The sequence below is a fragment of the Chelonoidis abingdonii genome, chromosome 6 (assembly GCF_003597395.2).
Source record: "Chelonoidis abingdonii isolate Lonesome George chromosome 6, CheloAbing_2.0, whole genome shotgun sequence".
Classification (NCBI taxonomy): Eukaryota; Metazoa; Chordata; order Testudines; family Testudinidae; genus Chelonoidis; species Chelonoidis abingdonii.
The window spans coordinates 51,332,063-51,355,632 of NC_133774.1; the positions used below are offsets into that span (position 1 = coordinate 51,332,063).

General features: G+C 43.1%; 1 protein-coding gene across 8 annotated transcripts in view; it reads right to left on the minus strand.

The window, feature by feature from the left end:
* TNPO1 (transportin 1) overlaps positions 1-23,570 on the minus strand; it is a 179,205-nt gene that overhangs the window by 125,676 nt on the left and 29,959 nt on the right. For 6 of the 8 annotated variants that reach the window (XR_012656094.1, XM_032771660.2, XM_032771656.2 and 3 more), the window contains exons 2-3: positions 22,636-22,749; positions 12,480-12,555 (exon numbers count right to left, since the gene is read on the minus strand). Coding sequence is in view for 7 of the 8 variants with exons in the window: in XM_032771660.2 (XP_032627551.1) it covers positions 12,480-12,555; positions 22,636-22,749 (190 nt within the window). In the remaining variant the exon portion in view is untranslated. Of the gene's footprint in view, positions 1-12,479; positions 12,556-22,635; positions 22,750-22,859; positions 23,049-23,570 lie in introns of those variants that run through there. The other 2 variants (XM_075067017.1, XM_032771657.2) reach the window with 2 other exon arrangements.

A 23,570-nucleotide genomic window follows, 5' to 3' on the forward strand; every position in this document is an offset into this window, starting at 1 on the left:
CAGATAAAATACAAGTCAAATTAGGGTCGTGCATATAATTGCTGATGTAGGCCAGTCTTGGTGTGTTGGACAACTATTTAAGTGCAAATGCGGGCCCATCTTGGGCAGCTGGAAAGCACCCCCACCCACAAGTCCACCTAGGTGTACAGCTCAGTCTATATAAGCAGCTAAGTGCGAAACTACAGTGAAGTTGCATCTTACGCGGGGGTTAGATTCTAAAGTCAGCACGCAAGGCGAAAATCACGTATAGTCAAAATAACCCTTGAAAATCTTTAAATTGCCCATAAAATACAGTATACTGTACATGGTTTTATGTATACAACCCTGTACAGTAATGTATAAATGTACACAGTATATAACAAAGTACATATGAGAAATATAATTTTACAGTACTATATTTTTAAATTACAGAGGGTCATCAGGGCTTGATGTTGATCCAGGAAACGGAAGTGATGGAGAACAAGTCGTAGACAAAGTGGCTGGCTCTGGTTCAGCTCGAGAAGTTGATTGCATAGGTTCATCTGCTGCTGGCTGTTTTTCCTTGAAAAACCATGGTGATCGGCAACTGTCACAGTTGTCTCTTGAGCTGCTCAAATATTTCTTGATATGGTCTCAAATCGTCCATAATACTATGTGTGATTTTGAGGCTTCGTTCCATTTAGGGATCGTATTCAGAAATTAAAATCATTCAAGTGTTTCACTGCTTGGAACATTTCAGCAAATTTATGAAGATTCCAACTTGCTGGCTCTTCCCGTTAGTCGTCGTCATCTTCTGTAGACGATTTTATCAGTTCCTCTGACTCTTCACTAGTCAATGTTTCTCTATGGCTCTCAATTAATTCTTCAATTTCTTCCTCAAGGACGTCGACGAAGCTACCACCACCCACTTGCCTGGCAAGCTGAACAATATATTTCACTTCTTTGTCAATGGTCGGGAAACCCTTAAAATCATTCACACATTCTTTCCAAAGGTTTTGCCAACACGCATTGACTGTTTCAGGCTTGATTGCATCCATTCCCTGTTTAATATAAGCGAACGAATCGGCAATGTTGAAGGACTTCCAACACTCCATCAGATTAAGGTTGGAATCAGCATCCATAGCGCTACGTATCCGTGAGAACGTAAGCCTCATGTACATGGCCTTGAAACAGAGAATCACGTCTTGGTTGAGAGATTGGAGGATGGAGGTGGTATGGAGGGGGAGAAAGACGACTTCAATGTCATTATGTGCAAATCGGAGCGCCACAGGATGGCCAGGAACATTGTCTATAATCAGCAACACTTTAAAGTCAAGTCCTTTCTCTTCAAGGTACTGCTTGACCTCCAGAATGAAACTCTTGTGGAACCAATCCAGAAATAATGCTGCCGTCACCCAAGCCTTTTTATTTGATTACCAGAACACAGGCAGGAGATTTCTGTTCTTGCCTTTTAGGGCACAGGGATTTGCAGCCCTGTAGAGCAAGCCCAGCTTTATTAAATGCCCAGCCACATTGTCACAACAAACACAGTCACATGGTCTTTAGCTGCTTTGAAGCCAGCGTCTTGTCTTTCTGACTTTGAAATGTAAGTGCGATTGGGCATTTTTTTCCAGAAGAGCCCAGTCTCGTCAGCATTAAAAACTTGTTCTGGAAGACAGCACTTTTCTTCTATGATTTTCTTTAATTGTTCAAGGTAGGCTTTTGCTGCCTCTTCATTGGTAGATGCAGCTTCACCAGTAGTCTGCATGTTTTTGAGGTTGCAGCGGTTCCTAAAACTGTTAAGCCAACCTTGGTTGGCTTTGAATTCCTTCTCATTAGAATGCTGTCCCTCTTCGGTAGGAGGTTTGAACAGCGTGTAGGAGCTAAGAGCCTTTTCTTGCAACATGTTGCATTGATAGGCATACGTTTGTAGCTCATGTCTTCCAGTCGTAAGTTTAGTGAAGACTGAAAAGGCATTAAAGCCTTATCACGCACCTGGCTAGTCACCTTAGCAGTTACTGGAGCACTTGATGCCACGGCTTGACGAATTTCTCTCTCTCGAATCTTGATGGCACAGATGTAGATTAGTTGCGGCCATATTTATGTACCACACTGGAGACCGACATACCGGCTCTCAGTAAGTCCAACACAGCCAGTTTTTCCTCCAGCATTGGAACAGCTCGCTGTTTCTTCAGTTGAGCACCAGATTAAGTAGTTGGCTTGCGTTTAGGGGCCATGTTGTATGAAAAATACATATTTTTAAACACTAGACGCACACTCAGCATGGCAAGATGCTCACACTATGAGAGGCACGCGGGAACTGAGACAGACTGAGGGAACAGCAGATTCATGTCTCCCATCTCACACTCACTCCAGGGCATATGCTCATTGGGTGGAATCGCCCACACTATTTACAGGTATCTTCTTGTTTTTCTTTTTTTTTTGCCAAGCGCATATAGTTGAATTCGCATAAGTTAAATGCATGTAGGATGCGACTCGCTTGTATGTGCATTACAGCTAGCCATTTACAGGCAGCAGCAGGGGGTGCCAGAGAGCTTCCTGAGGGAGCACCAATTGGCCACTTGATGGAACCGATTTTAGAGGAAACCAGGTTTTCCAATTTTTTTTTATTTATTTATTTTACCAAAATCAATAGGCTAGAACATTCCCCACAACTGATCTGATGCTCTTTTGAAAAGTTATTGCTTGACAAACAGGCAAATTCTCTGAGTGCAAGGTTCTGCTTTGCTCACTCAATTATATGTTAGCCTATTTCCATTATATTGCATTGTCAGATAGGACATTTAAAAAGAAAAGTTAAAGTACCAATGGTATATATATAGACAGATTGATTACTAATGATTCACAAAAGGTAACTGAAGTAGAAACCCTAAATTATTAAATCATATTTAGCTGGTCAAGAACCATTAAAACTCAGATAAATTTAGTCATAAAACCCTAATTCTGTTTGTTTTAAAAACACACAGATCTGAAATAAAGACACTTTGTTTCCAAAGATTATCTAAGCAGCTCCCATTGAAATCCCTGTTTTTCCTCTCCAATCCCCCCTCTCCCTTTTTAATAACAAATTACATTTGTTATTTTTAAAAATAACTTTTGGATGATTCCAGTTAACTCCGCCACAACAATATCCTAGGCTCGAAGGTTTATTAGTCAAGGAGTCAACAGGAAGTATCGAAAGTTATACAATATTGAAAGTTATACGGTATTGTGTTCCAGCATAGACCTGACTGTAGGATCAGGATTATAGGGGCTGAATTCTTATGTAACCGAGAAATATTTAATATCTAGAATTAGGTGGGAAGACTGTGAAGAACTGATTATGTTTATAGATGCATGAGAGATAAGTTGAAAATAGGAGGCAATCAAGCCATAGGGATTTGCATAAGAACTTCATGGTTAAAGAACCAATTGTATGGACATGTAAATCTCAACATTCTGATTGTCCAAAGGCCATTATTAGGAAGAGCACAGGGACTTGCATAATTGAGCAATAAATATACAGTTATGGATCAGAAGTTGTACAGCCATCCATGTGCTGCATAGCTAAGAAATTCTGTTTATGGTATTTTGAAACGGTAATTATTGCTACTCATTAGCAGACAGATTCAACATTCCAGCATCAAGGGAACCCTTCTAGCGTTGTTTTAGGTTCTTACTGAAGTTACGTTCCTATATTTAGGTAGTTGGGACAAATCTGTTTTCAACATTACCTGATCAACAGTAGGTTCATGTAAAAGCAGCAAAGAGTCCCGTGACACCTTATAGACTAACAGATGTTTTGGAGCATAGGCTTTTGTGGGTGAATACCCACTTTGTCGGATGCATGTGAACACCCACTTCGTCGGATGATGATCAGGGTAATTTCGGATAAATTAACATGGAATGCCACAGTCTATGTACACCGAAATTGTTTGAAATATTTTCCATTCACACAGCACTTTAAGCCAGAAGTGCTACCTTTTATGAGGCCACTTAAAACAGAGCAGGAACAGAAGCGGGGAAGGTTCGAGGGGAGGGGAGGGAGATACAAAGAAACACATATGGTCTTTCAATTCTGCTAGCACTGTATAAAGATATAGTAGATCGGGGTCGGCAAACTTTCAGAAGTGGTGCGCCGAGTCTTCATTTATTCACTCTAATTTAAGGTTTCACATCAGTAATACATTTTAATGTTTTTAGAAGGTCTCTTTCTATAAGTCTTTAATATATAACTAAACTATTGTAAAGTAAGTAAGGTTTTAAAAATGCTTAAGAAGCTTCATTTAAAATTAAGGGCTTGGCTACACTCGAAACTTCAAAGCACTGCTGCACTAGCGCTTTGAAGCGAGAGTGTGGTCGCAGCGCTGCACATACTCCACCCTCCCCATGAGGATTAGCTTGCAGCGCTGGGAGCCGCGCTCCCAGCGCTGTGGCACTGTTTACACTGGCGCTTTACAGCGCTGTACCTTGCAGCGCTCAGGGGAGTGTTTTTTTTCCACACCCCTGAGCGAGAAAGTTGCAGCGCTGTAAAGTGCCAGTGTAGCCAAGGCCTAAATTAAAATGCAGATCCCCCTGGACCAGTGGCCAGGACCCGGGCAGTATGAGTGCCACTGAAAATCAGTTTGCGTGCCGCCTTCGGCACCCATGCCAAAGGTTGCCTACCCCTGGTTTATAATATATAACTAAACTACTGTTGTATGTAAAGTAAATAAGGTTTGAAAAATGCTTAAGAAGCTTCATTTAAAATTAAATTAAAATGCAGAGCCCCCCAGACTGGTGGCCAGGCCCCGGACACTGAGTGCCACTGAAAAATCAGCGCGGCATGCGTGCCATAGGTTGCCTACCCCTGTACTAGATCATCAGCCTCCACAGAGAAATGTCAAATATTCACTATCTGTGCTTTTGCTTCCAACAGTGTTATTCCAACAGGATACTCATTCCTGTTTTACCTCTTTAGTGCAAGACTAGCAGTACTCTTCAGCTTTTAAAGATTTCTGATACTTCAGAAGAGCAGCAGTTTTGCCAACTAATTATTTCATCACATGCCCTGTGATGCTGCCTGTTTTTACTAAATCTCCAACTCCCAATTCAAAATACCCCCCTACCCCAATATAACACTGTCCTCGGGAGCCAAAAAAAAAAAATCTTACTGCATTACAGGTGAAACCATGTTATACAGAACTTGCTTTGATCTGCCAGAGAGTGCAGCTCCTCTCCCCCCCCGGAGAGCTGCTTTACATCCGAATTTGTGTTACATCGAGTCATGTTATATCGGGATAGAGGTGGACATACTTTCTAATTTTCAAAAGAGAAAGTGTCTAGCCTCATGGGAGTGGAGAAAATCCTAAATAGCTATGAAACCAGGAAACATAAAAAGAATCCAACAGTTACAGGGTCATGATTTTTAAGCTAAAATCCTGGTTTCTGAATATTTAGCATCGCCAATATTTCAGCATTAATGGGATAGAGAATGAGTCAGATCCCTATAGGCTGTCACACCTCATCCTGTCAGGATGTAAACAATACCCCCCAAAACAGTCTGTTCCTTCAGTTGCCCAGGAAGCGAGCATATCAGGATATAGGCCAAATTATCAAATGATGATTATCAATTAAAAAACCACTGTCACCACCACACACGAAAGAAATAGAAACAAGTGGTTGGGGGGGAGGAATAGCTCAGTGGTTTGAGCATTGGCCTGCTAAACCCAGGTTGCGAGTTCAATCCTTGAGGGGGCCCCTTAGGGATCTGGGGCAAAAAAATCAGTACTTGGTCCTGCTAGTGAAGGCACGGGGTTGGACTCAATGACCTTTCGAGGTCCCTTCCAGTTCTAGGAGATAATATAGTAATTGGAGATACACCTATTATTAAGGTACCTTAAGAAGATAAGGTCACAACCCCAAGAGGTTCAAGGTAGGGAAAAATGCACTCTGAATTATTAGAACTACAGATCTGCAAAATAGACCAGTGGAAAAAAGCCTTCACATAAGAAGCTGGCTAAAAATAAGGGCATCCTGAAATAAAACAAAAACTTCTTGTAAGCATAGAAGTGTCCAGCCTCCCCTACCTTGGAAACAAGTGCTACCACTCACAGTACAAACAGACACTCAAACACTGAATCCAAGCAGTAATGTTAGTAAGCACGTAGCTGCTTCATGGGTGTCTGAGAAACATTCCCAAGGCACACTGTGGCAGCCGAGCTATTTTGCTATTTTAAAGATTGTCAATTATTTTTAAAAATAAAGGTGTTTAAATTCAGACTTTAACACAAACTTGTTAAAGCCTAAATTAACTCTTAAAACATTAAAAATCAATACACAGAATCCATGAACCTCTACCAAAAACTGGAGTTAAAAGCTGCATTTCTAAAGAAAGAAAGAAAGAAAGAAAGAAAGGAGGAGGGGAGAAGAGAATTAACTTTTGAGGTCAAGCTTTATAAATATGGTACAACAGGTCATGTACTACATTAAAGGCTATATATGCTGTTGTGTTCAATTAAATTCCAGTTATCAATGCACCTCAATACAAGTCATGAGCAAAAAGTTAATTTAATAAATAAGCATCATTCAACATTTTCTAACATACTAAAACCGTACAATACCCTAAAAATATTAAGCTACATAATTGTTTACATCAGTGTATATAGTGTATCCTCCTAAATAACAAAAAGATGTACCAAATCTACTGCGAAGGCTCTGTTTAGTTATAAATCAAGGTGTTTTAAAAGTTGTATCCACCAGTGAGAATGCACCTTTCTTTAGAAAAAGAACTAAAGTACAAACGGAAAAGTTTATTAAAATAGATCATTTAAATGGAGGTTTTCCACTTGATGATTTAAATCCTGATCAAGAGTTTAGTGAGACTTATGGTCTTTAGTATGCGGTGAAATAAATAGTGTACATGAGAATACAGGCCTTATGTAAGTTTTAAGACCTATTTAAGAAATAATTTAAAGGTAACTTTTCTGTTGAGATGAAAGCTGAAAACAAGTTGTGAGACTCAGACTCTAGGACTGGAAGGGACCTCGAGAGGTCATCGAGTCCAGTCCCCTGCCCTCAAGGCAGGACCAAACACTGTCTAGACCATCCCTGATAGACATTTATCTAACCCACTCTTAAATATCTCCAGAGATGGAGATACCACAACCTCCCTAGGCAATTTATTCCAGTGTCCAACCACCCTGACAGTTAGGAACTTTTTCCTAATGTCCAACCTAAATCTCCCTTGCTGCAGTTTAAGCCCATTGCTTCTTGTTCTATCATTAGAGGCTAAGGTGAACAAGTTTTCTCCCTCCTCCTGATGACACCCTTTTAGATACCTGAAAACTGCTATCATGTCCCCTCTCAGTCTTCTCTTATCCAAACTAAAAAAACCCAATTCTTTCAGCATTCCTTCAAAGGTCATGTTCTCAAGACCTTTAATCATTCTTGTTGCTCTTGTCTGGACCCTCTCCAATTTCTCCACATCTTTCTTGAAATGCGGTGCCCAGAATTGGACACAATACTGCAGTTGAGGCCTAACCAGCGCAGAGTAGAGCGGAAGAATGACTTCTCGTGTCTTGTTTACCTATAGCCCGGTTTCAAAATAGGAAGGTATTGTAATGTCTAAGATGGATAAATTGAAGTGATGAAAGATCATAAGTCTGAACATATAATTTTGTTGGATGGATGAAAATTGAGTGACTGGTTGTTGGGGGGGGAACACACACCCTAGTAGTCTTATAGGATTTTTATATTTCATTTTCTATAAAACAGGTGACAATATCATATCCAGACCATTTCACCTGGATAAGACAATGCCAGCTTCTTCAATCCAGAGCATGAGGCCACCTGAAAATCAATATTGTAAGGAACAGACTTTCCACAGAAACAGTGTAAACTCCAAATATTTTTAAAATTGTTGACTTAAGCAGCACTTTTCCAAACTAACACTTACTAAAAAAAGTGACCTAACACAATCCTTATAGATTAAGTTACATGAAGCCAAAACAGACCTCACACCTGACATATCCAAAGATCTAGGAAGGAGATGATGCAAGGCAGAGTAAGCAAAATTCACAAACCATAAGAATCAAGGGTAAGACCAAAGAAGCCTTACAAGCCATCTGATAGAAGACAGACAGTCAAGATTCTGAAATATCACACTGATGTGAGGAAGTCACCTCAACCACCACATGCATCAATCAGAGGCTACATGAACCTTTGCCCTGTCTGTACACACACACTGAAAAAAAAGCCTGTTAATGAGAAGTGCTGCTCCTTGCCTGAAATTTCAGCTCTGACTCTATGCAAGTTAAGAAGACTGCAAGAGCTGAAGAAACAGAGAAGTCCCTGTGGCACCTTAGAGACTAACCAATTTATATGGCATAAGCTTTCGTGGGCTAGAACCCACTTCATCCGATCTATGGAATGGAAAATACAGTAACAGGTATACATATACACATGGACATGAAAAGTGGGAATTGCCTTACCAAGTGTGTGTGGAGGGGGGAGGGAGAAATCACTCTAATGAGAATTCAATTAACAGTAGAATACCAAGGCGGGGGGGGAGAAGAGAGAATCACTTTGGTAGTGGTAATGAGGGTGGCCCGTTTCAAACAGTTGACAAGGAGTGAGTAACAGTAGGGGGAAATCAGTTTGGTAAAATTAGGTTTTGTAATGACCCATCCAGTCCCAGTATTTATTCAGGCCTAATTTGATGGTGTCTAGTTTGCAAATTAATGCCAGTTCTGCAGTTTCACGTTGGAGTCTGTTTTTGAAGTTTTTTTTTGCTCAAGAATTGCCACTTGTAAGTCTGTTATTGAGTATCCAGGGAGGTTGAAGTGTTCTCCCACTGGTTTTTGAATGTTGTAATTCCTGATGTCAGATTTGTGTCCATTTATTCTTTTGCACAGAGACTGTCCGGTTTGGCCAATGTACATGGCAGAGGGGCATTGCTGGCACATATCACATTGGTAGATGTGCAGGTGAACGAGCCCGACGGTGTGGCTGATGTGGTTAGGTCCTTTGATGGTGTCCCTTGAATAGATATACGGACAGAGTTGGCACCGGGGTTTGTTGCAGGGGTTGGTTCCTGGGTTAGCGTTTTTGTTGTGTGGTGTATAGTTCCTGGTGAGTATTTGCTTCAGGTTGGGGGGCTGTCTGTAAGTGAGGACTGGCCTGTCTCCCAAGGTCTGTGAGAGTAAAGGAACGTCCTTCAAGATAGGTTGTAGATCTCCGATGACACACTGGAGAGGTTTTAGTTGGGAGCTGTAGGTGACAGATTGATAAAGCCAGAAGGGTACCCAGAAGTCACCTACTATGAGACAGGCCCTACAAAAGAAATTAACAGAATGCCACTAGCCCTCACTATAGCCCCCAAATCAAACCTCTCCAGCGCATCATCAAAGAACCTTTTAACATTAAGCATATGGAGCCAGACTTCAATGTAATAAGCATATTAAGAATGCTGGCAGGATGACAAACTCATCAAGGTGGACCACCATCCTGGGAGGTCAATCTTATGCGAGTCTGCAGTACTTCACCTTTGTAAAAATCTGATCAAGTCTGAAGCTAGCCCACTGCTACCTGGAACCCGATCTTTCACATAAAGTTAAGTTCACAGGACTAAATGTTTCAAAAAGAGCTTTAATCCAAATTAGTATTCTATATCATGGTGCACACAAGCATGACAAGGGACTGCAGACGTTGATCTACCCTCAACTAATTATCAACAGAAAGCTTACAAAATGAATAGAGTGAGTCTTCAAAGCAGGCACAGACACAAAGAAGATAGTAAAGCAGTTTCAGGTGGGTGAGAACTACCTTGACCGCTATCCTTTCTTCATGAAATTACAGGTCCTTCTCACAGATGTTTTTTTGAGATGCTAGGACATAAGTTATCTACTGGAAGACACCATACTTACAGATCTTTACCGTCATCAGGAATAAAAGGTCTTGAGAGCCCTAGATCTGAAATATTATCTAGGCCACATTCTCTCTCAATCTGAGAGAATCAACTCTGCCCAGCCACAACAGTAGAGAACCACACTTATCTGAGCCAGTATGAGGCTTACAGATCACCACACTGTTCTCTCTCAACTTTGCCAAGACCTTAGCTAAGAGAGGGAGCAGCAGAAAAGTAGAGAGATCTCTCTCCTACAGTATGAAAGGGCATCCTTTGCTAATCTGTCTTTTTATGGAAGCCATGAGCAGGCCACCAGTAGTTTTCTGCTTTGATAAGTAATGAGATCCATCTCAGATGTCCCTCAGAAGAGAAACTGGCTGGTACTTCCAAATCCTGAATGAAGCCACTTGTAAGGATCTATTCCAGATGATCTCATCTGCAATTGTGTTCTCCTTTCTTGCCATGTACATATGTATTATGAAAGTCTAATGAAGTAGAGCACACTCCAACTCTTGAAGGCTTACCTAATAGGTGGCAAGACCTAGTACTTCCTTGATTGTTTTTGTGTTCTTTATGCAAACGAGAGCCCTGATAGTCACTGAACCAGGAACGCTTCTGGGGATACTAAGCATCTGGACACCTAAGGCATACAGAGCCACACTGATCTCCAGTTCATATGCAACATTCCTTGAAAGACTAAACTGCCTGGATACTGAGACCTTGTGTATGAGATCCCCTATCCTAAGCTGGATGTAACCATGATCGCTACAGTTTGGACAGGAGACATTTGGAAGTCCATTACAAACTAAGTTCTTCTCAGACAATGAAACACTGAAGTCTCACTACTGGGATGTGACAGGAGAGTTGCTTATGATTATTGCTACCCATGCCTGATACTGGGCTAAAACCACGTTCTCATGGACTAGCTTTTAAACTCCCCTAGCATTTTTCTTGAGGAATAATGTTACTGAAGGTGTGAATTTTTTTTTGCATAGCTTCTCCTGCCCTTTGGTTATGAAGGCATGGCCACCCTTCTTGAGAAGTGTTCCAAAATGGACTGGCAAACTGTTCATTAAAATAAGTCTCAGTACTACAGATCAGGATTCTGAGGTGCAGAGTACGGCCACTCTTTCCTCTAAGCAAGCTCTTAAACTGCTGCCAACATCCTCAGGGAGGAGATGATACTTTTTTTAAACTGTCTTTAGAAGACACAGCAGCTTGATGTATCTGCCACACCTTCACCGGCGGCTCCAAAATAGGGTGCAAGGACATGGTAGCTATTGAATGTAGGGGAGCTGATGTTCCTCTGCAATGAATATGTACTTCCAGTCAGAAGAGTACTCCAACTCATTTGAGTCCAGGTAACAATCCTCAGTCTTGGATAACACCCTAGTATCTTATTTGTCCAAACAATATGGAGGGGGTACTTAGCACATATTAAGTACTCTAGGAAACATCAGCACTGGCTACACTGAAGATGCCAGTGATGACGCCAGAGCTTCCTGGACTACAGGGCACAAGCTTCAGCCTCAGGACAAAGAGTGCATTGACTTTGTTAAGAGATTCTACCCCTTCTGATGCAGAGCAAGAAGAATTTTTTTGAAGTACTGTGGGCTTCTGGGCAGCCTCAGGGCCTATGTGATATACAATACCAATTCAGTCCCCTTCCCAAGAACAGCTATTTTAGTAATTTCTTGGCTCCACCCAATTCAGGGTTGAATTCCTCCTCACCCCCTACCCCTGGTTGGGTAGCCCTTTATATTTGGCAGCAGCTCTGAAGCGGTCATTTTGCAACTAGCAGCATTTCCTGCTCTTCTTCCCTCACAAATTAAGCAACTGGACTGGCAATTAAGACTGACTGGAAAGGACACTAAAAAATAAAGAGTGCACTGAGACAGTATGAAATATTGGAGCAACACAAAAACAGTTAATGATTAGCTTTTTCACCACCATTACCAAGAAAGAACTGAAAGGTAGATTTGGAGATCAGTATTTATACCCAGCAGATGACCTGGTTCATACTTACAATTCCATTATTTATTAAAGATTGTTTACTCTTGTGGACAGTAACAGTCTTTCAGTAAGGAACCAAGACCCAAGAACAATTTTTCTGGTCGATGGGGTCTTCAGAGAAACTTTTAACACTACTTCTCTAATATTGCAAACTCTCTCTCCATCAGAAACTACTAAATATGCCAAATTGTGTAATGGTTTTAATAGCATGCACAAACTACCTGGTTTAATCCTGTTAGAAATTCATTTGATTTGTGACCTCTGAACATCCTTCTTCCAACAAGAAAGGTTATTACATGATCTAATTTTACTCTGACGAAGCACTGATGCTAACATGGGGGGGGGGGGGGCCGGAGGGGGGACACACCACGAAGGAAAGCTAGGACGCAATCCGGTCTAAAGCCTTGATCCTACAACTGGCAATATGCAGGCAGGCCCCTGAGCCCACCCAGCTCCCTAATAGTCATAGTCAGTAAAGCTCCACACAAGTGTATAGGTCAGCCTGTGGAGCTGGTGGCAGCATCAGCATCCAAATCTATCCTCCACTTCTAAAAATCTAGACAAATGAATTAAAGTCATTAGACAACGCCTATAATAAGACAGCAAAAACCCAGCAGCTTACCTTCAGACTTCAATTTCGTAAGAACAAATATCAGGTAGTTGTTAAAATCTGGATACTGATTCAGTTGTTCCAGTTTCTAAAAAGTAAGGTTATTAAGGAAAATGTATACGTTTCAAAGATTACACTAAGTTGACACTGATTAGACATGTAATTGCTGTTACTTCCAAATAGCACTCTACTTCCACACTGACAAACCTTTAAAACACAAGTGATGCTCTCGTACATAAGACCCTTTCCATTCCACTAATCTCAGGTGAATGTTAAACAGCAACTATTAATGTTAGACATTTTTAAGTCAGTAGGTCCACATAACTTGCATTCAAGCTTTTTAAAAGAGCTGGCTGAGGACACCTAGACTAGTAATGCTGATTTCTAAGAGTTTCAGAAGACTGGGCTAACATTGTGCCACTATTTTAGAAAAGATAAACAGAATAACATAGGTCATTATAGGCCTCTCGGTATGATAATAAGGGGGGTGATATGAGACTTGATTAATAAAGAATTAAAGGAGGGTTATATCATTTATGCCAATCAACATCAGTTTATGGAAGACAGGTGCTGTTAAACGAACGTCATCTCTTTTTTGATGAGATTATAAATTTGGTTTGTAAAAGGTTATAGTTTTGATGTAATAGACTTCTTGAAGGCATTTGACGTAGTCCCACATGACAGTCCGATTAAAAACTAGAAAGGTAAAATTAATGACACACTTTAAGTGGATTAAAAGCTGGCTTACTGATGGATATCAAAATGTAATCGTAAACCGGGAATCTTGGAGTGGGTGTTTCTAGTGGGGTCCCACAGGAATCTATTCTTGATCTATCTTATTTAACATTTTTATTAATTACCTAGAAGAGAAAAAACACAAAAATTGGAGGAGTGGTAAATAATCAAGAGGACAGGTCACTGATTCAGAGTAATCTAGATCACTTTGTAAGCTGGGCATAAGAAAATAGAACGTTTTAATATTTCTACATATAAATTATACCTCTAGGAACAAAGAATATAGGCCATACTTATAGGACGGAGGACTCTACCCTGGGAAGCAATGACACTGAAAAGGATTTGGGGGATATGGTGGATAATCAGAACAACAGGAAATCCCAGTGTGATTCTGGGGCCAAAAAGGGCTAAGGAGATCCTGGAATGCATGAACAGGAGAATTTCAAGTAGAAGAGAAGTTATTTTGCCTCTATTTGGCTCTGGTGCAACCACCGCTGGAATACTGTGTCCAATTCTGGTGTCCACAATGCAAGAAGGATGTAGATAAATTGGAGAGGGCTCAGAGAAGAGTCACTAGAGTGATTAAAGGATTAGAAAACATGTCTTACAGTAAGAGACTCAAAGAGCTCAATCTATTTAGCTTAACAAAGAGAAGGTTACGAAGTGACAATCACAGTCTTATAAGTACATATATATAGGGAACAAATATTTAATAATGGGCTCTGCAATTTAACAGAAAAAAGGTATAACATGATCCAATGTCTGGAAGCTGAAACTAGACAAATTCAGACTGAAAAAGCAGCATAATTATTTTTTTAAGTGAGAGTAATTAACCATTGGAACAACTTATCACAGGTTGCAACAGAGGCTCTATCACTGACAATTTCCTAAACAATATCTTTTTTGAAAAATATCCAACCTTGATTTAGAATTACTTTGGGGAAGTTCTACACAGGAGGTCACACACAATGAAATAGCTAGCACAGCTTGTAATGTAGAGGGTAAAAAATTTGAAATCAGTTTCCAGCAGTTGTAATATTGAAGCACAACATTTGTATGCAGCTTGAAAATGGAGGTCTTAATTAACTTCTAAGCATCCAGATAGAGTCCTTTGTACTATTTGTGGTTTAGTATGAACAGCATCAACTTTAAGCAAGCCATTGAACCCCGCATTCAGTAACACATGAAAGCATGTCTAACATTTTTCATTTTTTACTGAAAAATAATACTGCATTTCACCATTAAAACTACTGAAACTGATTTAGTATGGTCTCTGAAGCATAAAAGTATGATTTTTAAGAGTTCAACAAGACCACTCTCTTGCTTAATACTAGGCACATGCTTAAGCAGCTTCTCAAACTGCAGCTTAATTGAGCACTAAGAATTGAAAAAAAATTTAAGCATGAATGGCTGATGCATGGAAGCATTTTTGGGGAGAGGGGTTACTTAAGATGGTAAATATTTAATACAAGATAATCCTTCCTGTGTGTGTGTGTATACATATATATATATACACACACACACACACACACGGGAAGGATTATCTTGTATTAAATATTTACCATCTCATATGGTATTACCATCACATATATAGATATAAAAAAATATAAAACTCCTGGGGAAAATCTGTACCACTGCAATGCAGAAAAGATACCCCCTCCCCCGCAGATTCCCTTCACTTCCTTGCAGAAAATGGTTTCTGTGGGGAAGGAAAGAGAAGCTGCATCAGTGTTCACTAACCCCTCCTGTCAGCAGCAACTCAGATGATTGGTCAGCTAGGGGAGAAATAAATCACTTGGGGGAGGGAGGTCTGGGCATCCCCTGTGGCACCCAAGAACCTTAGTCCCAGCTGGGAGGGGCAAGGGGGGAAGAAGCCATGACTGGGTCAAATCAACCCCCAGAAACTTCCCCTGGCTGCAGGAAGCTCTGTACCTGGGAGCGGGGAAAGGAGGGTCAGGGGCTTGGCAGGAGGGAGCCTGAGGGGATGAGGCTTAGCTGGGGATGGGGGGTTGGGTACAGGGGGGTCTGGGTTGTGTGGACAGGGGAAGCAGTTCCCTGTACAGTGACCCCTCCCCTCAGCCATGCATCTGGAAACCTCTCTGCATCAGGAGCCCCCTGCATCCAGAACCCACCCCCTCAAGAGCCCCCTGAACTCTCCCCTTTATCAGAAGCCCCACTCCCCGAGCCCCTGCACTGAGCCCTAACCACCTTCACCTGGACTACCGTGCAGAGTCCCATTCCCCCTGAACCAAGTCCCTGTGCACCCAAATTCCCCTCCACTGAGCTTCCCGCACCCAACTTGTGCTACACGGAACACTGTTACTCTTGAGGAAATTCTTTGCCAAAAAATTCAACATTTTAAAATTCTGCATATTTTTTGTCAAAATTACACAATATAATCACACCAATTTTCAATTATTTTGGTAACTTATTTCAAAACATTTGTCAGCAAAATAACTGAAAATGGTGTGATTATATTGTGTAATTTTGACAAAAAATATGCAGAATTTTTAATTTAGTGCAGACACACACATTACCAAAAATACCATGGAGGAACTATAAAGAGTATTACGGTGTTCATTAATGAGTCATTCTAATGTACTGCAAAGGGCCTACAGTTTGTCTATGATTTGTCATTTCCAGTTATTCAAAATATGCAAGTATTTCACTGCTGCTTGATTAGCAACAGTGATTTGGCATGTTGCTAAATCCTTTTATTTCCATACCCTGATTAACTCACCAATACTTAAATATTGGAAGCTGCAAGTCTGCAACATTATCATGCTGTTAACTCCTATATTTAAATTATATATTAGAAAACCAATTACACAAGAAGATTTCTAAATGATCATGATTATCTGCCCAACAGGCAACTGTTACCAGACAGCAGTTATTCAGAAACTGAATAACTGAGTTTCAAATAAGAAATGACCAAAAATATCTACAAATAGTTCTAATTTGTATCAGGAAATGACTCTATTCAAAAATAAAAGCTTTACAAGATTGGGCTACCAACGCCCTTATCTCTCCTTTGCTGTGAAACAGTATGAACTATGCTGGAAAAGCCTCTTGTGTGGAAAAACAAGGTTGGAATAACAGAATCAATATGGCATGTGCAACATCTGTGGGAGATGGTGAACAAGAGCCAAATAATTGTAGTCAAGACTAGCCTGATTTAGGCTTTGACTACACTGGCACTTTCATTGTTAAAACTTTTGTGGTTCAGGGGTGTGAAAAAACACACCCACCCAGAACAACAAGTTTTAACAATGAAAAGCCCCAATGTGGACAACACTTTGTGGCCGGCAGCACAGCTCCTGGCAACAAAGCTACCATCCCTGCTTGGAGGTGGTTTTATTTTGTCCCCAGGCAAGCTCTCTCGGAGATAAAGAACTGCTACACAGCACACCTTACAACACAGTGCAAGCACAGACTAAGACAGGGGTCGGCAACCTTTCAGCAGTGGTGTGCTGAGTCAGTAGGTCCATATAACTTACACTCTAATTTAAGGCTTCGCGTGCCGGTTATACATTTTAACGTTTTTTAGAAGGTCTCTCTATAAAAGTCTATAATATATAACCAAACTACTGTTACATGTAAAGTAAACAAGGTTTTCAAAATGTTTCAGAAGCTTTATATAAAATTAAATTAAAATGCAGATCTTATTAGTTTAGTGTGATCCTTGCCCTTGCTTTTCCTTGCTGAGTTTTCCAGTGTCTGTTGGCACATATTTAGATACTTTAAGCTGCACACAGGCTTCTGAGTTATAAGTCGATGACTGGCTGGCAGAAGGTCAGCGGCTGGAACCCCAGATCAGCAGCTGAGGTGAGTGGAGCTGACGGCTGGCAGGGCCGGAAGCCTGGGCCCTGCGCTGGAAGCAAGGTGAGTGAGGCTGCGGCAGGGACCCCGGCTGGTAAAGGGCCAGAAGACGGAACCCCAGAGCGGCAGTGGGCTGAGCAGATCAGCCCACACAGCTCTGGGGTTTCAGGGGTGGGCTGAGCGTCTCCGCCAGCCCTCCTCTGGGGTTTCAGCCGCCAGCTCCTGCCAGCTAGGGTCTCAGCCCACTGCCAGCCTGGGATTCCTTCACCCAGGCCAGCAGCAAGCGCTGAGTGGGACCAGCAGCGGGATCCCAGCTGGCAAGGGGCCAGCAGCGGGGACAGGCTGAGCAGCTCAGCCCATAGCCACTCTGGCTTCTGCATGCTGGGGTCTCGGCCCACTGCCAGCCAGGGGTTCCTTCCCCCAGACCAGCAGCGGGTGCTGAGTGGGGCTGCAGCAGGGGGGGATCCCGGCTAGCAAGGGGCCAGCAACAGGAACCCCAGAGCTGCGGTGGGATGAGCTGCTCGCCCTGCCGCAGCTCTGGAGTTTCGGCTGCCAGCTCCTGTCAGCTAGGCTCACAGCCCGCCTGGGGTTCCTTCCCCCAGGCCATCAGCGGGCGCTTAGTGGGACCCACGGTGGGAGCCCGGCTGGCAAGGGGCCAGCAGCAGGAACCCCACAGTGGCAGCAGACTGAGCGGCTCAGTCCGCCCCATGTGCCATCAAAAATTGGCTCGCACGTCACCTTTGGCACGCGTGCCATAGGTTGCCGACCCCTGGACTAAGATGTATGTTGGGATGCAGCCATTTTGAGACATTCTCCTTTTAAACCTCAGGAAATAACCACCACAAAAATCAACTGGAGTCAAACCCTGCTATTACCTCTGCATTGTTCCCCCTCCCCCCGCAAAAAAAAAATAAAAAAGGAAAAATATAGTGCAAGAACAGCAGGAAGGAGAACCAGAAGAGATGTTGTGGGGTTTCCACTTAGAACAACACTGAAGCTATTGGCCTATGATCCACAGGATTTTCCAGTTCTAACAGCTTCTTCCTCATTCACTGTTGAGACTGTTGCCAGCTTCGCATTTGAGGGTTTGTCTGGTGAATTCCTGCTAAGATGTAGCTGTTTACACACTCAAAGAGACAAAAATGTCACTGAACAAAATTTCCAGAGAATTTTATATACATACACACACACAGGCAAATATAGTCACAAAATCATTCACAAGCAGCTCAATAGTGTTAATAAATCCATTCCATGCTCTCTTCTTAATACATTCTCTTGCACACCAGAAGCAACACTACCAGTACACTGTCATCATCAGGAGAGCACCCGCTACTCATTAGGAAGGAAACTGCAGCCCTCTGCTCATTGGGAAGGGTGCTCTGTACAGGGAAGCCAGGTTGGCTGGGGTTGGTTAATTTCAGCTGAGCCTCCCTTTCTTGCCATCCTGGATTTGAGCCAACAGATTAGTGAAAGAGAATGCCCAGAGCCAGGGAAAAGAGGGCATTCACCTGATCTGAGCTCAGTGCTGCAGGGAGCCAAGAAAGTAGATTTAATCTAAAATAAAAATAAAATGAATAAATCAGCTAGCCAGGCCTCATGAAACCCCACTTCCAGGGTTTCATTTCTCAAAACACCTGGGCAGCTAATCCCCACGACAAACCAGGAGAAGGTGTAAAGGGGAAGCAAAATCAACCTAGTGCCACCTCTGATCCTGTAGTAAGGGCTTCATCCCTGAAGAAACAGTGACCACTCCCCTGCCCCATTGGAACACACAGTGCTGTCTCATCCCACCCCATCTTACATCAGTGCAGCTCTCTCGCTGGCTAACCTGGTTCCCTTGCCCAGCCCACTTCATTAGGGTATACTACCTATTACAGAGCAGCAAGAAAGAACACATTTGGGTAAAAACAAGCCCTGGCTAATGTGCTGCTCTCTCCAAAGTGCATCTGGCTTTAGCAAAGTACTTAATTAGCCTCCATAAACTTCTTTTCCTTGCCTGCAGATTACAGTGATCTCAGCCCAAGAAGCCCTGGAATGTGATTCCTTCTGAGGACATGATCAGTTGAGATGTAATGACATTGACTTGGTATGCAACAGAATGTAGTAAGAGGAGCATAGAATGGATTTTATTCACACTATTGAGCTGTTTGGGAATATTTTATGACTATACATATTGGTAACTTCTTCCTCTGAATGTCACTGTAATTGGCAGTGAAAGTCGTTAGATTTGTCACTAGTCACTGACACTTATTTTCTCACTAGGGAAACCAAAAAGTCACCAAATCTAGTGACAAAATAGCTAAGTTGGCAACACTGTCAGATTCTTGGGTCCTCCCACTCCTTTTAGGTTTTATTGCAGGTGTATATAATATGACCCTGTATCAAATAAGACTTTCAAGCCTACAACTAATTTTGTATTTTAAAAGGCATTTTAACATTTAATATGACCTATGTTTAATATAGTTACATGCGTCTGAATGTCCAACACAAGAGCAACAAGGGCAATCAGCCCATATTAATAAGAAAACAAAAATCCATTTAAAGTGTCTTTAAATTTGTAGCAGCTGGCTCATGTCCCACTGGACCACATTATTAAGCACCATGCTGTGATAGGACAGCAATCTCAGCTACTTGCTGAAGCAGGCCCATAAATGTATCAAGTGGCATTTTTATTATATAGCACTGTTCCGCAAGTTATATTAAAAAGAGGTTTTTTTCAAAACGGCATCATATAATAAAAACAGTAAAAATCCGCCACTTACTAGGGCCAACACCAGCAGAGTACATATTTAAGGTACAGGTCTGTCGCATCTTAACACACATTTAATGTGTGTGTTTTCAGCTTTATGAAGTCGGCAAAAACAAAAAAAGAAAAACAATAACTTTAATATTGTACCTGTAGTGTGGGCAATTCTGCCCACCACTACACTCAATGTAATTCTGACTATACACGATTTTTGCTTTACGTGCTGACTGCGGAACGTAACCCCAGCGTAAGATGCGACAGACCTGTATGGCATATGCTGGAGTGTCACAGCACAGCAGACAGCTACTAATATCATTTTAAGAAAACTGAATGAAAAGAAATGAAACCTAAATGGAAAAAATTAAAATAAGTTATACATTAGATATCTTTCATTTCCCTTCCTATTGGGAGCATTCAGCATATGAAAGTTCCCTTTGATTACATCCTTCATCAAACATCTAGAATGACAAAAAGTTACAAATATGGGATGCAGTCAAGTCATCTAAGACTGCATTAGTATCTTTGGTAGTTAAAAGTACATTTACTTGTCACTATCTATGCTATTTGCTTAGCACTTCTCAGCTTGACGAAATGACAAACTAGTTTCACTTTTGTTTAGTCAGCTTCTAATCATTTCATTTTTCAGGATGCCACTCACCAACACAACTGTTTAAGACCACTGCAACAGAAATTTAAGTTTATGCAAATATGCTATCAGACTTATTTGGGGGAGAGGGTTTTTTTTTTTTGTTTTTAAACTAATTTAGAAATTGAGACAAGTAGAACAAGATAGTATCCCTTTAATAATCTAAAAATACCTTATTTAATCAAGGAGACAACTTAAAAACCACAATTTAAATCTATTGTTAACCAACATGATTACGGTAACTGAAAGACTAAAAATTCTCTATTTTAAATTTGGGGTTTACTTTATACTCAGAGTACTGTCAAATGCACAGTTTCCCATTTGTGTGTCGGTCTTTCACACAGCAAAAGGGGAGAAATGAAACACCTTAAAATGGAAAAATGCAGTTATAAATAAGGCTACAATTTTTTCATGGATGTCATGGAAGTTGGTTCCCTTGCCACCCACGGCTGCCAGAAGTGAAGGGACCCCAAAGCTCCCAGCCGTCGTGGGGACCCCAGAGCTCAGAGTGGGCCCCAGAAGCTGCGAGCAGTGTGGGGACCCTGCAGACAAGCTCCCCATTTTGTCACAGATATTTTTAGTAGACGTTACCAACAGCTTCAGTGAATTTTTCTTTATTGCCCGTGACCTGTCTGTGACTTTTACTAAAAATATCCATGACAAAATCTTGTCCTTATTTATAAAAATCACATGAGTTCACAAAGGGAGACAGCACCTGAAATAAAACTACATTTAACGTATAAATAAAACTAGAAGTATTCTTAATCCGACCATAAAGCCTTGAAGTAACCAGTTCTTTGGAGGTGGGAATAAAGAGTGCAGAAAGTGGAAGTTAAATCTGATACCTTGAAAGTATCAAGAATATCAACTATGTCTACCTGTTTTTTTCCTGAAGGACTTCCTAGATGTTTTAGTATTCGTATCTTCATGAAAGGAGAAGGGGATGATGAATCCTTAAAAACATTTTCCTGCCCAAAGTTTAGCTAGTCTGACTAGTCACTCCATCATCACTGGAAACTTTCAGAGTGCACAAAATCAGAACTGTTAATATAAAAATAGAAGCAGGGCAAAAAGAATCCAACAAACAAACAACAAAAATTCATTTTCCCTTGGCAGGTTACCTTCCATGGTTTAGTCATATAACAATTCACTCTTTCAAAAATCTTCCTTGCAAGCAGTACTGTTTTCACAGTGGAAAACATGAACTTTCATCTATAGATTGAAGAGGCCAATGGAAATACACTTGCCAGCTACTACCACCACCAGATTATGCTTGTTCCATTCTCTATAAAAGCACTAGGACATGTAACAGGGCCCCTCTCACCCCATATCCACCACATACACAAAAGATAGCACTTCTGTCAGAGTGCCCCTAATACCACATGTCCTGCTAAATGAGCGACCCAAGCCTCCGCCCACTGCTGACTCCCGAGAAAAAAGCAGACTAGAGACATCACAGAGATTAGCCCCACCAGTCAGGGCTGGGGGAAGGAGCAGCATTTCTCAACTAGGAAACCCTGTGTCCAGCCTGCCCCCAACCCTGTTGGCGGGATCCACCCAATCCCTCTACGGAAAGAGGCCTGTGCACGGCCGTAGGGCGCGGGGAGCACTCCGGGAAGGCGAGCCCCGCGCTGCTGCAGCTGGGGGCTGGTAGAGGCCCAGCGTGGGGTAACCCGGGAAAGTGGCAGATATGAGAGCGGCATGGCCCGGCCCAGGCTTTAAAAAGAAAAGCGCCACTTAGCTCCCGGGTTGCAACAGGTGCTCGGGCCGGAGGCCAGGAGTAGGAGACGGGTAACATTACCGCCCACGGGTTCCCTCGGCGGTTCAAACCCCGCGCCACGGCCGCCCACCTCAGTACCTGGGCGGGGGTTGGGCCAACAGCGCCCCCGACTCGCTGGCCTCTCCAACCGCTCGTAGCGCTGTGGCGGCTCCTTCCCCACCGAGCGGGGCCTGAAATCCGAAGAAGCCACCGCTCCCTCTCCCCTTCCTCGGGAACTTCGCCGCGCCCCTCACGCCCACGCCCCAGCTCCGCAAACCCGGGAATCCCCTGTCCGTCCTCCCCTCCTCCCCGGTGCTGAGGAAGACGCGGAGCCAGAACCCGTGGAAACAGCAACCAGCGCTCAACTACGTCTGACTGGCTCGGCCTCCGCGCGGCACGCAGCGACCCCGACCCCGGCCCCGGCCCCGGCCCCAGCTCCGCGGTAGGCCCCGGCCAAGGATACTTGTTGCACAGCTCTCTGCGTGGTAGTGTCCGGGGACTGCGATTCCTTGAGCAGCTGCAGGATCTGCTGGAGCCCCTGCTCGTCGGGTTTCCACTCGTACTCCATCTTGGGTCGCTGCAAAACACAGACACAGGCGGCCGCGGTTACTAGCGCTACAGGCCTGAGCGCAGGGGAGGCAGCGCCCGGAGCGCGGCCCGCTCTCGCCCCAGCACGCGCGCACGTACCGAGCGGCGGACCCGCGCGCGCCGCGGCCTCCCCCGATAGAGCTGCGGCAGGCCAAGGCGAGCGGCACTGATCTGCTCCTACCCCCAGCCACCGCCGCCTGCCGTGCGTGCGCTGAGCGGACTGAGTCACTCACGCCGAATTTGCAGCCTGGTCCTAAGAGCGACGCGTCCCCCCGGGTCTTAGCGCCCGCCGTGCCACCGCCAGTCCACCCGGCCGGCTCAAACCTTCTGCCTCCGCCGGCGGCACGAGCCACCGCAGCCGCTTGCCTCAAGCTCCAGGTGCGTCACACACACTCAGCGTGAGAGGATCAATAAAACAATCGATTTAAACCCCATGATCTATCAGGCATTAATGGATCCACATCAGCGCAATGTCCAGGGGCAGGGGCAGGGGCAGGGGCATGGCCACTCATGCCACACACTCAGCAACCGGCGAGGGCAGCACCCTCTCTCCTCCAGAGAGTGACGGACGGTCACTCAGCGCTTTCCCCAGCAACCACCTCAGCAGCACCCTCATCCACACTCCACCCCAGAGAGCCCAGAGGGTGATAGCAACACCTCCTATCTCTCCCACCCCCAAAATCTGAGACCGCAACAGTAGCAATAGCCCCACAGACCTAAAAACACCGCAGTTATGCAGTAGAGTATATTCTGAACAGTAGCAGCAGGGACTAAGCCCCTATCCATCAAGGTATGTGATCCTTTAGGCGG